Raw genomic sequence first — 18162 nt, 5'->3', positions numbered from 1 at the left:
TTTATTTTGTTTTTAGTATTTATTGTTATAGCGGTAACAGATATACACAATCTGTGAAAATTTCAGAAGTCTAGCTATAGCGGTTCTTGAAATACAGCCTGGAGACAGACAGACGGACAGACAACGAAGTCTTAGTAATAAGGTCCCGTTTTTACCCTTTGGGTACGGCACCCTAAAAAGTAAGCAATGAGCAAAAGACTATTCGTTTGCTCATAGCTAACTTTTTCAGGAGTCTAGACTAGACTGGAGTCTAGACTCCAGTCCTCTTAAAATTTAAAATAAGTGAGCGTGCATTATTTTTTATAATAGGATATTAATAGGCACAGGTACTATTGCAAATTTCAAGCTCACTTGAATTAATTTTTTTATGAATAGGGACTGGCAAGTCCAATATAGTATTTTAATGGTAAGCTAACCTAACCTAACTGTCTTTGCCTGACCGTCCGTCCGTACAGACTGGACCCGTCTCGTCCAGCGTAACCGTCAAAATATCTTGGGTAATCCATCATGTCCACATATGGGGAGATCGCAGACGACAGACTTTTTGTGCGATCGAGTCTGCGGCGCCCATACAGTCGGCATGGCCGCAACACAAAAAGTCTGTCGTCTGCGATCTCCCTAAAAGAGTACTTATTTATATGTAGTTAGATAACTCTCTAACAATGCATTTACATAATAGTTCTATCACTACATCTAGACATACGAACTTAGTCGAGTTTGTTCCACTTGGAAGTTACGGGACTCCTCGAGACTTATTTCAACAGTATGACGGGATAGTCACGCTCGCTTATGATTTTATTGGGACAGTTAGGAGTTAAACTGATCGTGGTGAGATCGCGAAATCGACTGGAAGTAATTCGCGAGGAGTTCGACAGACTCTTTACTTAGTTGGGAGCGAGTTCGCTTGTCTCTCGTAATGTCGCTACGACAACTTACTCCGAACTTTACTCAAGCGTTTTTAACTAAACTAGTTGTTACTAGCTTCTTGGGGTGGAACTAAAATTTGTGTATGTTAAATAGATACTTTGTGATATTCAAAGTTCCTTATCCCTAGTAGTAGTTTGCAAACGTTTGTCCTAACAATATTTTTTATAGGTTGTCAAAACCGAACAAAAATACATTTAAATGCTAATTTTCGGACTGTCAGTAAAGGTTAGGTTAGTAAACCATGATTACAAGTCACAGTTATCCCTTATTTAAAACTCCTTGTTTATTATCTCCGCAAAGTACTCCTTATTTATTATCTCCGCAACAAGATTATGAAATTGTTTTAGAATTCTAATATTAATATCGAGTTTCATATTTTAACGTTCCCGTCTCAAATATTCAATAGCGCAAAAATAACCTGCTCATCTTGCAGCTGCATCAAGATCCGTGAATTATTCAGCCGCTCTCTAAGGATTTGTACGGAAGCGTCTGTGATTGCCGCCAATAAATCCATTACCTGTTCCTCGTGTTGTTATTTTGACGATGTTCAATTTAGACCCGGCACGTCGTGAAATGGATACTCGTTGTGCATGTGTAATTAATAAAAAACGCACAATCGTGTAAATGTAAATCATTAATGTTCAGTAAAATAATTGCTGGTAATGTTATATTCTTGTTAGGTTTTGAATTTCATTACGACTCGTTATTATTATATCCACGTCACACTTCGTACTAACTATTGAGTAATCTGCGGTTATAATTTAAAAGGGGGTTAAAATTTAAATGTATCACAGGATCGGGAACTTTGGAAAGAAAGAGGGGAGGAAAGGCCCAGCAGTGGGACACAGTAGGCTGATAATAATCATAATAGTAATACTTAATTTAAAAGACAATACCGACCTATAATAGAATTATCAACTCGGTCGCAGACAACTTTGTAACTAATAAAGGAGTTAACCCTCAAACATATGCGGTTGTTTTTAAAGCCTGCGGTGTGACGGCGCACGATCCACATTGTCCGGTAACCCGCGGCCGCGCCGTACGTGCCGGGCAACACAATTCCTCCGCGCCCGGTATAATTTTATTATTACTCTATTGACAGCACACGGGGATTTCACCCGGTATTTTGGGCTCAATTATTCCAATTCCAGCGGAAGTTTTTTGCACACTTCCTCGTCCTGTTTTTATATTTTTTAATATACAAAAACCGAATTCCAGTTCATACTAAACAAATGTTGGCCCACATTTTATTTTTTAGTTATTCTTTGTTTGATATACTTACCTCTATTATGCACATCATAATAATTCATATTAATATAACTGAGAATATAACAGAGTAAATTAAAATACCTGCATCATAGACATTAATTTCTTATAACATTAAATTTAATAATAATATCATAGATTTACTATCCATACTAATATTATAAATGCGAAAGTGTGTCTATCTGTCTGTCTGTCTGTTACCTCTTCACGCCCAAACCGCTGAAACGATTTTGCTGAAATTTGGCATGGAGATACTTTGATTCCCGGGAAAGGACATAGGATAATTTTTGTCCCGGAAAAATGTACGATTCCAGCGCGATAAACGAGTTTTGGCGCAACGGAGTTGCGGGCGTCATCTAGTATAAATAGGTGATGGTTTTAATACTGGTGATGATCCTTACGTACATTCTTTTTATGGGTGTGTTTCTCACAGATTAGTTTAAATATTATATTAAACGTATGGTAGGTACATGCACAGCGGAGTCACGGGTGACAGCTTTTGTATGAATAAAAAGGCTTTATTATTACTTGCTATTATTTATTACTGTTTATTATAACGCTGCACATAATTACGACGTGGAAACAGAGAACATAAAGCCCAAATCATAAGCCATGTCTTGTGGAGCGTTCGCGCATTCCAAATAATTTAATTAATTGCGCTCGCAATGATTCCGCCGATCCAAATATTTTAATTGACAAACAGAAATGTGACGTGAAAATAGCGCTTAAATTGTGCTTGCATTTGCCGAATGTTAATGCAATCAATAATATAATGTACCCGTCAATATTTAAATTAACACGTATTTCATATGCGCCGTTTTACTATTAACTTTTTATTTTGCTGCACCCATAATTGATTTTACATACTCTAATGTTATCTTAACAATAATAAGAGCCTTCCATTTTGTTATAAGTTAGATAGATACTTGATACATAATTATTATTTTAGATTTTATTTATGTTACAGGTAAATGTCAAAGTTTATCCAAGATTAACAAAACAACGTGCTTAGCTTCATATTACACAGTAATATAAGCCCGTATTATTTTCCATATTATAATATCCTATTTTCACATGCCACGTGCTAATATTTTTTTATAAAATAAGGGGGCCAACGAGCAAGCGGATCACCTGATGGCAAGCAACTACCGTCGCCCATGGACACTCCCAACATTAGAAGAGCTGTAGGTGCGTTGCCGGCCTTTAGGCCTTTTAAAAAATAAAATTTTTTTTCGACTTGAATCAACATTACACATCTACATTCTACATATTTAATTTTCGATAAAATATATTTCTACAAAGGTTTTAAGGTATTAAAAAGTTGACTGATAATTCGCGTGAAACTGAGCAATTATTGTGAAATGTTCACCTTCCACAAAAGCTTTCAATTCAGATTTAACCAAATTGTTAGCTGTAAATTGTAATAAAACTTTTATTGTTTTGCAAGAAAATTAAAAAATTGCAATTCAATATATTATTTTTAATTTATGATATGACTTTTTGTATTTTCAGCATACATCTCGCTGAATTGAACTATAGATAATATGGACTTAATATTATATGAATCAGTGAAAATAGTGAAAAAATGGGGTAAATAATTATCCATGTTTTTTATACTGTGTTGACGTGGACGAAGATGCGGGCAACAGCTAGTTATTATAATAAAATCCTAATTTACTAATTTTAATAATGCGAAAGTACTTTTACAACTACACACTTAAATCACTTGAGCGACAGGAATTTGGTGTGAAAATAAGTTGAGTTTCAATGAACGACGACGTTCAAGCAACTAAGTATATTATTACATTAATTTTAAATTAAAATAGTTTAATTAAAATGATTACCAATATATTATAATTATTTAATACATATTTCAATTTTCCATACATCTTGGCACTCATTTAGATCTCCATTCTTTTTACGGCGAAATCCAAAGACAAGCATAATGTTTGTATGTGGGATATCATTACTTTTTAAAAAGAAAACTTTCCGAGCAAGTGTTACTGTTTTTTTTTTTTTTTTTATGAAATAAGGGGGCAAACGAGCAAACGGGTCACCTGATGGAAAGCAACTTCCGTCGCCCATGGACACTCGCAGCATCAGAAGAGCTGCAAGTGCGTTGCCGGCCTTTTAAGAGGGAATAGGGTAATAGGGGAGAGTAGGGAAGGGAAGGGAATAGTTGAGGGTAGGGAAGGGAATAGGGTAGGTGTTAGGGGATTGGGCCTCCGGTAAACTCACTCACTCGGCGAAACACAGCGCAAGCGCTGTTTCACGCCGGTTTTCTGTGAGAACGTGGTATTTATCCGGTCGAGCCGGCCCATTCGTGCCGAAGCATGGCTCTCCCACGTATATATCCCCACCTAAATCTTCCCAGTTCAAACTTACATATTCGACTATAGTCAATCGCAAGTCTCAACCTTAAGAGGCTTTTTCACCACTACCTGATAAGTAACGGATATGCTATCCACAACTTATCTGACAGATACTCCAACTTCATCTGTCAGATAAGTTGTGGATATCCCAAATTTATCAGGAAGTGTAGAAACAGACCCTAAGCCTTGTTGAGTATTAGTCGAATTAAACAAAAAAAATCCAAGCGAATGGAATAAGAAGCTGAGCTGCCATCAGGAGCCATTGGAATAATACGGTGCAAGTTGTAACACAAGTATATTTCTAACTATTAACTCTACGGTACAACTTATTATAAAATACAGTAATACTCATTTAAAAAGAAAATATTTATTAAACTGTCTAGAAAACTAAATACCTACTCACAAGTGTTTCTATCCAAAATACTATTTTATTACCGCCAGATAGACGACAGACTGACAGACGGACTGACGAAAGGACGGACAGATGGACAGACGGACAGAGGTACAGACACACAGACGGCAGGTGGACAGGCCGACAGACAGACGGACGGACAAACGGACAGACATTACAGACGGACAGATGGGCAGACGGACAGATAGAGAGACGGAATTAAAAAGAATTATTTGTCTATTCCCGGGACTCTAACTGTATCTCCACACCAAATTTGAGAACAATCTATACAAGCAGTTTGGGCGTGAAGAAGTCACAGGCAGACAGACACACTTCATAAAGTCACTTTCTATTCATTACGCCTCCATAGTCATAACGCCTCCATGGTCTGGTCACGGTATAGAGCGCGGCTCTTGACTCGGAGGTCGTGGGTTCGATTCCTGCGTTGGAAACATATTGTTATTTATAAGTTTGGTTGGGACAATTCAGGCTGACCACTTGATTGTCTGATAAGTAAGATGATCCATGCGTCGGATGGGCATGTAAAAAGTCGATCCTGCGCCTGATCTCTAGCCGGTCGTGTCTTCTGTCCCACTGGGTTATGAGAGTAGCAGTGGCGCATTTGAAAAAAAGTGGGTACACAAAAAAGCTCGATATTTGGGTGCCTCATGAGGTCACTGAAAGAAACCTAATGAACCGTGTACTCATTGGTGATTCTTTATTACGACGACGTAATGAAACCGAACTATTTTTGAAGAAGTTGATAACTGGTGATGGAAAGTGGTTTACGTACGCCAAGAACGTGCGAAAAAGATCGTGGTCAAAGGCCGGTCAGGCTTCACAGACTGTGGCGAAACCCGGGTTAACTCGCAACAAGGTGATGCTGTGTGTGTGGTGGGATTGGAAGGGCATTATTCATTATGAGCTGTTACCGTCAGACAGAACCATCGATTCTTAGCTGCTCGCCAGTTCTGTAAAATACTTGATCTTGGCTTGACACCATACCGCGTGTCTGGATCAATATTTTTGGTAACTTTATAAAATTACAAAGACAAGAATTTTACGACCAGAGTAAAATAACATCGACACTCACAATTCACTAACAAAGAATTGACGATACATATAATGTAGCAATATATCTAGGACATAAAATTACCATACAAGTTGTGCGAGGTGGCGGGGTGCCCCGTAAATCTCGTACGAGGATATCTGTTCGTGAAGTAGTCTTTATTTCCGCTGTATCTGTGTGCTCCGGCGCAACTCTTAACTTCAATAAATCAATTTGTACTCTTACTTATTCAGCGAGGACGTGTTTCGACGCAAAACAGCTTTTGCTTTTACCTGGAATTCCTTTTGCGATGCGATGCTTTGAACTTTGGAAAGGTTTTGAGTTAGGTTTATTTTACATTTGACTTCATTATGTGAGCTACTTAAAAAGTTGCAGTTTTTATTTTTTAGGGTTCCGTACCCAATGGGTAAAAACGGGACCCTATTACTGAGATTTCGATGTCTGTCCGTCTGTCCGTCTGTCTCCAGGCTGTAACTCCAGAACGGTAATAGCTAGGGAGTTGAAATTTTCACAGATTGTGTATTTCTGTTGCCGCTATAACAACAAATACTAAAAACAAAATAGATTAAATATTTAAGGGGGGCTCCCATAGAACAAACGTGATTTTTCAAATATTTTTTGCTCGATATCAATGATGACAGCAGGTAGGCACTTGAAATGTACTATCAGAGAAGTTGATTCCTATGCAAATCGGGGACCTAAGTAGTTTGGTTGCGTTACGTCAAACCCAGCTGACAGATCACAATTAACTTTGAATTGACATATTCGACCAAATAACGTTGGTCTGTCAATTGCATAGGAATCAACTGTAGTGTATGTCACACCTCCCTCCTATATTAGTTAGGTTAATTAATTATTAAGTTAGTTAATAAAGATCAGTCGCGACTAAAACATCTTTCATTTAAGTCTCCCAAGCCTGCACATTGCATGGCGACCCTGCCAGCGCTGCCTCGGGGCAGCGCTGCGCAGCGGGTACAGGGGCTTTTGAAGTTAATTTAAATAAATAAATGGACTAAAAATATATTTTACGAAGATAAGACTGTTATTAAGTGAAAATTGGAATCTAACATTGACTCAAAAATGTGTGTGAAAATATGAACTGATAAAAATTAACGGCCGTTAGTTAGTTAAATAAGGAATAGTGTAGGATTAAAAATATTACTAAATAGTGTAGAGACTAAAATAAATGCAAATCTGTTAAAAGTGCAAAATAAAAATATAACTCAGTGAAAAAAAAATGAACATTTTTAAATCAGAACTTTAACTAAAAAAAAGAAAAAAAAAAGAGTTGCAAGAATAATATCCATTAAAAAAAAGAATAGCTGCTGAAAAATAAATATCGACAAAAAAAAAAGACTGGATTGGCGATGTAAAGCAGGCAGCCGGGAGTTGATGGAGTCAGATGAGAGGAATATGCAGGCAGCCGGGAGATGTTGGAGTCGGATGAGAGGAAGGTAGAGCAGGCGGCCGAGAGATGCTCGTGTCGGAAGTGGATGCAGCCGGGAGAACAGAGAGACGAGGAAGAGAAATGCCATTCCAGCTGTTGTTTTATGTCAAAATTTTAATATATAAATTATATGTCGTATTTGTAACTACAGCGGTATGTATAAGATTGATAATTAATTATGTTACAAGTTTTCAAAATTTAAATTTTATGTTGATATAAAATATCATAGAAAGTTCCGTTTAAATAATAATAGAATTTGAGCAAAGTAACAAAAGTCAGGTAATTGTTGTAGTACCTAAAAAGTACAAAATGCTTGTTCAGTTCAATAATATATTATTAGGCAATTTAATTTCATGTAATTTTGAATAAAAGTCAATAATTTTTTAGAAATAAAGAATTTGATAAAAGTAGGTAAAGTAAGAAATTAACAGTTTATTAATTAATGGAAAGTCAGATTGCTATAAGAAATAAATAAGTTTGTGCGAAATTTATAAAATTGGTAATATTTTGATAATGTTTTACAATAACTGACATTGCATGGCATTGGAATTTTCAAATAGGTAGTTGATGTTGATATTTAACACATTCACTAGTATTTATTTTGTGTTTTAATGGTCATATCAGTTATTATCAAATTATCCTAATTAAATTATAATTTATTATTTTTGGAAAGGATTTTTGGAGATTACGTATTGGCAATAATTAAGTCTTTTTGAATACCTTTTAGTAATTTTTCTGGTTTAATGTTTTGAGAATAAAAAATAAATGATTAATGGTATTACTCTGCAACTTAAGCAACTTAAAAAAATAAATTATTGGAAAATAAGTTAATTTATAAGTTTAAAGAAAATAATGTCAAAAAAAAATGATAATTGGAATAATATTCTAAACTAAAATGCGTTTTTGGTGCTGTTATTGTGTAAAGCAAAACTTAGAAATTTTAAAAATAGGGTGTTGACGATGAATTTTTGTATGGTAAATATTTTGGTATAAGTAGCGCAAAAATTTTATTTTATTTTAAAAGTATGTAACAGTACAATAATACATGAATACTGTGTGTAGTATGACAAAAGAATTTCAAAAATAGGAAATTGTGTAGAACAATAGTGTTAATTTCGACGACCTCTGTGGCTCAGTTGGTGGGCTGTTGGTAGCTCAAGCCGGGGGTCGCGGGTTCGAATCCCGCCGACGGAACAAAAAGTTTTTCTAAGTTCCTGGGTCATGGATGTGTATTAAATATGTGTATCATATAATAAAAATCTTAAATATATGTATAGTATAAAAGTATTAAATATATTTCCGTTGTCTGGTACCCGTAACACAAGTCCTTCAGGTACTTACCACGGGGCCGGACTGACGTGGTGTGAAGCGTCCATAGATATTATTATTAAAAAAAAATAATTGTAGAGTTGAAGGGTTCTTAATTTTGTTTTTGGTATAGAGGAATACATAGCAACTCATAACTAATAGAATATTATGCGCAGTTGGTTAAAACAGGTAGGTAACATCTCAGGTAAGTTTCCACGGTAAGCAACACCTTTGCGGGAAAAGCGTCAAATGTCCGCGGTGCCAACTCAGCATTCGCGCAACAAAATGTAAGTAGATACTTTTCTAACCGACTTTACAAAAGGAGTAGCTTGTTTGTCCGGCTAAATATATTTTATTCATAGGGTTCTTGGTACAAACCAAGTATAATTTTTGTTTAAATGGTTTTAATCAATATAAATTCCTTAAAAAAAAAAAGGTATATATTTCGTAGCAACAGGTTCTTTTATGAAAGATTTTAGGGATTTAAACCTTTCACAAAATATTCCATTTTAAATAAGTAATTAATTGAACCAAAATAACCTTATTTTCAATCATTTTTGATTTATTCAATAGTTAACAATCTTTTGTCATTTGTGCGTAATTCCTTATCTTTCAAATTTTAGTTAAAGTAGTCAAAGATTCAAATAGGTCAGTAGTTATGTAAAATATATAATTTATTTGTTTTTATTTGAAATGCAAAGATTTTTTTTTGTCACGGGAACCAAATTTAGGTAATAACAATATGTATTTACATTTACAGTACAGTCTACAATATGGGTGGTCCAAAAGAGATCATCATATTTTGGTTTCGCATAACAATATCATAACATTTCGTGCATCATATTTGGTACAATGGTAAACATAAGAAATGTGATGCAATGAGTTTATGCATCCAAATATGTCATGTAAGCGCAGTCCATATTTATGTTTGAATATGGTTCCAGTAATTTATTTCCAGTACTTTGTTGCAAAATTTACAATCATCATAATTAGCATGCATTCATGCATTTTATTAAATTTTTCAGAACTAATAGTTTAAAAAGTATGTTTTTAAATAACATATTATAAAATTTGTAATAGAATAAAATTATCTTTCTGCTACTACTAACTAAATAATCTAAACATACAACATTTAATTTGCTTAAATGATTTTTTTAGTCGCTCTCAAAATTTTCTAAATTAGGTAGTTATAATTTTATAAAATATATTATTATAAACTCATCACTTATTAACAGTTTGATTTTTCAAAATTAATTAGGAAGTATGGATTCCTTTTGAAATTTATTTTCAATAGTTATTAATAATTAATAATTATACATTGGTTTATTTTTAGTTGTCAATTTATGACTTTTTCAAATTAAATAATAACTGAATACAGTGCCCAATAACTTAATTATGCATAAGTATAAAAGAATTTCAATTTTCATATAAAAATTTAGGTATACTGTATTTAACCAATAATAATATTTTAAAATGTTAAGAAAATGAGGCGTTTTTGAAATAACTATTATAATAGGTGCATTTAATTAAAGTAAAAAAAAATCATAAAAAGGTGATGGTTTAATAAAGATGTAATTAATTTAAAAAAAGTAATTTTGCTATGTACCTATATCAATTCAATTTAATTCGAACTTAGAAGTTATAAATGATTAGGTAATTTTGTAATTAAAGAAAAATATAATAATAAAAATAAAGAATAATAATTAATAATAATAATTAATAAACAAAAATAACTCTAATATTTAATTTATATACAAAAGAGGCATTTAAAATGAAGGCGAGGAAGATAAAAGGTACAATAGTAAATAATTTAATGTGAGTAAAATAAATTAAGTGATAGAGATTATTTGTTATGATTTAAATAGAATGTTATGTTGCTATGTATTCCAACACAATTAAATTCAGTAAGATTTAAGAAGTGAGAAATAAATTATAATTAAAATTATTTTGAATTGGTTCTATGGTTACTTTGTAAATCTTAATGTGAAAGGTAAAATATAAGGGAAATAGTAGAGAAAGAGAAACAAAAATAGAAGATGTACTTAGATAACAATATGTTAAAAAAAAAGTAAGTTACGGTATGTAAAATAAACATTTTTTTTTCTCATATACTTTGGTGAAGTTATGAAATAGAGACAAGGAGAAATAATTCTTGAAAATGTATTAATTTCTTTTTAACCACTTTAGTAAGTTGATTAGCTATATTTTCTAAGAAATTAATTGGATAATATGACTGACACGGATTTACTTAAAATATTTACGTTCATACGAGATATGACGTATTATTGTGAGCAAGGATTAGGAATGTGATATTTGGGTTGCCAAATAGCTGAAAGCTATTATTTAGGTATAGAAATGGTTATTTTGAAGTAAGGAAAAAGGTTTTTAGTGTTATAGAAGGTATTTGATTGAAAAGGATTGTTTTTAGGTCGATAGGGTTGCATCAATGTTTAAAATGTTTGGTAGCTGTTGGCCTGATCACCCAATGGTTAAGGATATTTTAAATATTGATTGCATAAAATTATGGAATGGGTTTGTTTGTTAGGAATAGGTATAGAATAGGTTTGAAAATGCCATAGAGCATTATAAAATAGTAGCTAAAATGCTACGTATATTGAGAAAAAAAAATGCTGAGAGCATTTTAATAAAATACGCAAGGGAATCCTTCATTCGATCATGGTGTAAACGAGTTTTCTCTGTGAGAATAGTTGGAGGTCAAGTAGCCTTAAAAGAACCTTGGTATTAAATATGGTACATAATGGTACAAAAGTAAATGGTAGTTAGAGCATGCTCGGCGGGAACAATCCTTCATTTAAGTAAAATGGTTGGAGACATTTTTTTTTTGGTGGTTAGTCTTAAAAAAGGTCCCGTTTAATGGTGTATAAATAAAATGTATTGTACCAAATAAAAGTGCGCACATGAAGTATATTAAAATAAATATGTACCATTAAAATATATAAAAGAGTCGACTATAAATAAAAATATTATAAAAATAAAATGTACCAGAAATGTTATGAAAATGATATACATAAAATGTATAAATGATGAAAAAAAATATATAAAGGAAAAGGTATACCTACCTAAATATGAAACGACAATGTCAAATGTAAGTGACTGGCCAGTCCACTAATCAAGGGCATTAGTAAAATATTGATATAGTAAAAGACAATTATTATTTATATAAGACGAATGACTATAAAATGAAGGTGAAATAGATACCTACTGAAAATGAATTTAAAATAGAATTAATAATCATATTACATTATTACATAATATAAAATATTGAAAGATAAAACATTATTATTATTAATTTAAATATTCAGAAGGTTTCGTATATAATATTTTATGAGTACTATAGTGAATATTTGACAATGAATTGAATAAAGATTGCATTTTTGTAATTAAAGAGGTTTTATAAAAGTTCATTAGTTAATGAGTAAAGGAGATATTATAGAGTTTATATTTTAAGGAGTGTAAAAAAAATAAGCAAAGTAACCATGTGAAAAAATATTAAGTATTTAAATAGTGAGAAAATGTTCAAATTAATTATTATTGAATATTTTTGTGTATTAAAAATTACATCGTCAACCACCCATAAGGTATTGCAATTAAATTAAAATGTCATTTAAATTTAGGAAAACAGCACAGATTTGTATTTATTGTTATTTATAATTTAAAAAAGGTTATATTATTTAGATTATTGTAGTTTTCAGTAAGTATTAATAAGAAATTAAAAAAAGCAAATTTTATAAAAAAAATTGTTGAGTACATATGATTTTAGAAAGTATATAACATTAGTATTTTAATAAAAAAAAATTATATCTATAAGTAATTTTTTTTTTTTTAAAAAACGGGGGAGGTGTAGTGTATGTCACACCTCCCTCCTATATAAGTTAGTTTAATTAATTATTAAGTAAGATAATAAAGATCAGTCGCGACTAAAACATCTTTCATTTAAGTCTCCCAAGCCTGCACATTGCACAACTTCCTCGATGGTACACAAAATACTCAGCTGTATTTATACTTTAATAATGAATAATAATATTTATATAAAACTAGACGGTGCCCGCAACTCCGTTACGCCAAAATTAGTTTATCGCGGCGGGAACCGTACATTTTTCGGGATAAAAAGTATCCTATGTCCTTTCCCGGGACTCAAAGTATCTCTGTACCAAATTTCAGCCCAATCGGTTCAGCCGCTTAGGCGTGAAGAGGTAACAGACAGACAGAAAGAGAGACACACTTTCGCATTTATAATATTAGTATGGAAGTATGGATAAATAATTAAGGGCTCCCATACAAAAAACGCAATTTTTTACTATTTTTGCTCTATAATGGTGCGGAACCCTTCGTGCGCGAGTCCAACTCGCACTTGGCCGATTATTAGATTATTATTTTATCGGAAGAAACGAACCCTTTATTAATTCGCCTGCTATAAATATCTATAGTAAGTAATTTTTATCACATATTTAAAACTGGATGATGCCCGCAACTCCTTTGCGCCTAAATTCGTTTATCACAAGGGAACCGTACATTTTTCCAGGATCAAAAGTATCCTGTGTAATTTTCGGGGACTCAAAGTATCAACATAATATCAAAAATCGTTTGGGCATGAAGAGGTAACAGAAAGACAGACAGACACACTTTCGCATTTATAATATTAGTATGGATTACTATGTATTATGTAATACTTCATGGTAATAAAATATAATAATGTTAAAAATATATTTTTACATATAAAAAAAATACTCCGACCATTTTAGGGTTCCGTACCCAAAGGGTAAAAACGGGACCTATTACTAAGACTTCGATGTCTGTCTGTCTGTCTGTCTATCACCAAGCTGTATCTCAAAAATCGCTACAGCTACATTTCTGAAATTTTCACAGATTGTGTATATCTTGAATTTAAATGATTTATGTAACATGAATTTAATTAAAAACAAGATATTTACCTATGCTGATGACACAGCTTTAATTTTCTATGGGGACACTTGGACTGAGGTTCACAAAAATGCCGAAACTGGACTGCAGAAAGTAGCTCAATGGCTTAAAGATAATTTACTCACTTTAAATATTTCCAAAACGTCGTTTTTACAGTTCCAAACTGTCAATTCTCGCGTGGAATACATAAATATTAAAATACACACTTGTATCGAAGAAAGCATTTGTGCTTGCACCAATATTACAAAATTAGAGACTGTAAAATACCTTGGTGTCCAACTGGACTGTAAATTGAGCTGGCTTCCCCATATTGAAATTATAACCTCACGTACTCGTAAATTAATCTGGACATTTAAAACGCTGCGCTATGCCGCTGATTTTGAAACCCTCCGCACCGTTTATTTTGCGCTAGCGCAATCAGTAATAAGTTGTGTATGTGTATGGGGTGGAGCCTGCAAGTCATACCTTATTCAGCTTGAAAGAGCCCAAAGGTCTTTACTTAAAGTAATGACTTTTAGACCCTACAGGTATCCCACCATACTTTTATATAAAAAGTGTGAGCTAGTCACTATCAGGCAGCTATTTGTTTATAATATAATAATCAAACAACATGCTAATACCCCTTTCGATCCACAAATTTGCAGAAACAAGCGTCGTATACTAAATATACTCCCCACAGTTAATTTTCGCACAACACTTGCAAGGCGACAACGAGCATATCTTTCAACTTTTCTCTACAATAAAATTAACAAAAAATTAAACTTGTATCCCCTTTCTCTTCGCGAATGTAAATCAATTATCAAGACCTGGCTCTTGACATTAAACTATTGTGAGACAGAAGATCTTTTTAACTAATGTAATAATATACTTAATATAAATATTGGCTGTGTGTAGGTAGTAGGTACTTAAATTTATATCATAATGTATTTTGTGAACTTAATAGTATTATTTATTTACTTATTTATTTTTTGAACATCTATATTTATTTATTTATTTATGTATTATAATATATAAATCCTATATTTATAATATACTTACTTATTTTAGTGATATGTTTTAAACTTCTTTATTTTTTGTTTAAAAATTGGGAGAAGCCGCTGACTCCTGAGATACGGGCGTTAGCCTAGTTTAGGTGTCAGAGTCTTCATAGGATTGTTGTAGCGATTAAGTCAATAAAGAATTTATTATTATTTATTACTATTATTATATTATTATTATTATCTGTTGTCGCTATAACAACAAATACTAAAAACAAAAAAAATGAATATTTAAGAGGGGCTCCCATACAACAAACGTAATTTTTTTGCTATGTTTTGCTCGATATCAATACTGGCAATAGGTAGACACTTGAAATGTTTACAAAATACTCAGTTGTATTTATATTTTAATAATTTATAATAAAATTTAAATAAAATAAATAATTAAGAGAGGCTCCCATACAAAAAACACATGTTTGTATATTTATGCTCTATAATGGTACGGAACCCTTCGTGCGCGATTCCAACTCGCACTTGGCCATTTTTTTATTTTTCTATTGAACGCCATACCCGGGAATCGAGGAATTTTGAAATGAAAAGCATTTAAGGATTTTTTTTAAATCAACCTGAATTCCAGAATTCCTACAATTTATTGGTGAGCACAAAGTCTGTGCGAGTTTATTGAAATATATCTGCACGATATAATATTTTGTGGTTCAGCACATTCGACTTTATTATATTAAAATAAAATGTAGTTGCATTCTACGTTGTATTGCAAGGAAGTTACGCAACATCTAGTACAGTTTTTAAGCACATTTTATTGGTTTATCCCGTTGGAATAGTATCTTAATATTACTATTTATTTGTATAAAAGCTAATCTTTGTTGTGTGCTCTCTCGGATTTAAAGTATCTACATACCAAATTGCACCCCAATCGGTTAAGCGGCTTAAACGTGAAGAGATTACAGATACTTTCGTATTTTTATGTTTTTTTAATTTATTATAAAGTATTTCAGATTACTATAAATTATATTATTACATGGACAAAAAAATTATTATATTCTTCTATACATATTATAAAACAAAGTCGCTTTTTTCCCTCATGTCCCTTTGTTCCCTTTAATCTTTAAAACTACGCAAAGGATTTTGATGATTATTTCAGTGTTAGATAGCCCATTTATAGAGGAAGGCTATATTTTATCACGCTAAAACTAATAGGAGCGAAGAAATAGAGGAAAATGTGGAAAAAACGGCGGAAATTATTTGAAAGGGCCTATCTCGCGAACTACTGGAGCAATTCTTATGTTATTTGGCACAGATAAGAAATAGACCACGTAAAGGATTTTATACCCGTGCGACGCCGGGGCGGGTTGCTAGTTATTATTATAAATGTGAAAATGTGTCAGTTATGTTGCCTTTTTAGTTTTTATACCTGCGAGCCATGGAACCGATTTTGATGAAAAGTGTTGGTATACTTTCGGTCCAGTGAATGGACATAGGACAGTTTTTAAACTATAACATGAGCAGATCCCACACTTTTTAATGTCACGAGGTTGCGGGCAATGTAAGTATAAAAATAGCCCCGTTGACTTTCAATGATATAGGTGGCCATTTGAACTTAGTACTAGATAGTAGTAGAAAAGAAATCAACTTCTGCGGTTTACAGGACACTTTTAGGACAAAATAATAACGTTCACGTCATAATAGGAGATTATATTTCACAAAACATCGCACAAAACAAATCTCGAACACCATTAGGAAATTAAAGCACAACACCACATTTATTTGGCGCATCCATTTTGAATCACGAAGTTAGATGAGCCCGGTCTATTTTAAACACGATAACGCCAACTTCGTCGTCCTCGAAATGTGAATACCTTGTCGCGAAAATGTGACTACCGGAACTGTACAGGTGTACAAGTTCGCTGTCCGCCCGCCGTTCGCCACTAGCCGCTCGCACTCACACACACTACCCCACAGACCATTTCTATTCAAATTTCCTTATAATCTACGAGAGTTTTTACTCACAGGTGAGACGCAATATGAGAGTTACTCGAGTGATAGTTCACGCGAAATTGCCTTAGTTCTATTTAAATTTTATCCTACATTCATATTTAAAGAACTCTTTCGGCTTTTAATGTGATTTTACGACGGTGAAGTTTAATAGTTTTATTTAAGTAGTTAAATTAATCGTATAACACAACTTTCTTGTTCATTTACTACTTTTATTTATTTAAACCTATTTTCATTAAAGATAGCAGATAGAGAAGCATCTCAACTATGTGCTATAATTAGTTTAGAAGACTACTTATTAAAATACCGCTAGTCTTGCACCTCTCATAAAAATGTGAATTTTACAGCCCGACCCGCGTCATCTCGTAGTTTATATAAAGTTTTATACACGAAGTAAATTTTGTCATTCCATACATTTTGCTCCGATAAAAATTACTCCTAGTGAAGTCGCCGAGTTGAAAAAGTTCCACTTCGCTATATTTTATGTTAAAGTATTCTTGTCGTGCTCATAAATCGCCTTAAAAATTTAATTTGCCTCGTCCTAGATAATTCAACAGGTATTTAACGTTACGAATAAATGACGTTAATGAGAACCGCTAGACGATTTACTGTGGAGCGAGAACGAAACATCGCAGCGAACTTTCCGTTAAAATTAATGAAGATTACTAAATTCACGGCCATTGAGTTCCAGTTCCAGAGTTCAACTTCGGCTTGTTCGACTAAATCGAGAGTAATAATAGCGGCCATTCGTTTGCTTTAGAGGCTGCTCGTTTAATTAATTGCAATACTCACTTTCGACCCTTCTGGTCGGTGTAGACGATGTGATTCCTCGGGGCGGGCGGCTGGCGCACGCGGCCCAGCGAGCTGGACTCCATGGCTGCGGTGCCCGGCGGTGTCCGGCGGAACCCGGCTCACATGTGTTGCGGCCGGATGTCGGGAGCCGTCCGGCCGGCGCCCGCCGGTGACCGCGCTCACAGAATTATGTGCCCGCCGCTAAGCCGCGCTCGACAACTTCTGATGGTCTGCTTGTTAGAGCTTGCCGGAGTTCCAAGTTGGAGCTGCAAAGTTTTATACGATACTCATTTCAGTTAAAACTTTGTTAATATATTATTTAACGTATATTCAGTGATGGATGCAGAAACTTGTAGGTATGTAGGAGCACCGAAGTTCGTATATTAAAAACTTGTTCTACATTATAACTTCGGATGCGTATATTTTTAATGAGTACGTAGCATGTTTGGAGTGTGAACGCTAAAAAAAACGTGAAAATAATTTCTTACTGAAACAGAATAATATACGGGCAAGCAAACGTAGAGATGTGAGGACCGGTACGGTATCGGGTCTCGATCCACGAGTAATTTTTGTCGAGTTCCAAAGTAAATATGTACGCATCGATACATAAGTATTATTTACCTTTCGAGTGAAGGCGGGGCGAAGGATCGAGGCGGTCT

At 33.4% G+C, this 18162-nt stretch overlaps 1 protein-coding gene across 1 annotated transcript in view; it reads right to left on the bottom strand.

Annotated features, from left to right (window-relative positions):
• Nucleotides 1-17654, bottom strand: part of LOC121728934 (delta-sarcoglycan-like) — a 36244-nt gene extending 18590 nt beyond the window's left edge. Inside the window, exon 1 of the mRNA XM_042117274.1 lies at nucleotides 17504-17654. Within this exon, the coding sequence (XP_041973208.1) occupies nucleotides 17504-17586 (83 nt within the window). The 5' untranslated portion in view covers nucleotides 17587-17654. The remainder of the gene's footprint in view (nucleotides 1-17503) is intronic.
• Nucleotides 17655-18162: the final 508 nt, after the last annotated feature.

This window comes from Aricia agestis, chromosome 7 (genome assembly GCF_905147365.1).
Source record: "Aricia agestis chromosome 7, ilAriAges1.1, whole genome shotgun sequence".
Classification (NCBI taxonomy): Eukaryota; Metazoa; Arthropoda; class Insecta; order Lepidoptera; family Lycaenidae; genus Aricia; species Aricia agestis.
This window is presented reverse-complemented; position numbering and strand designations above follow the sequence as displayed.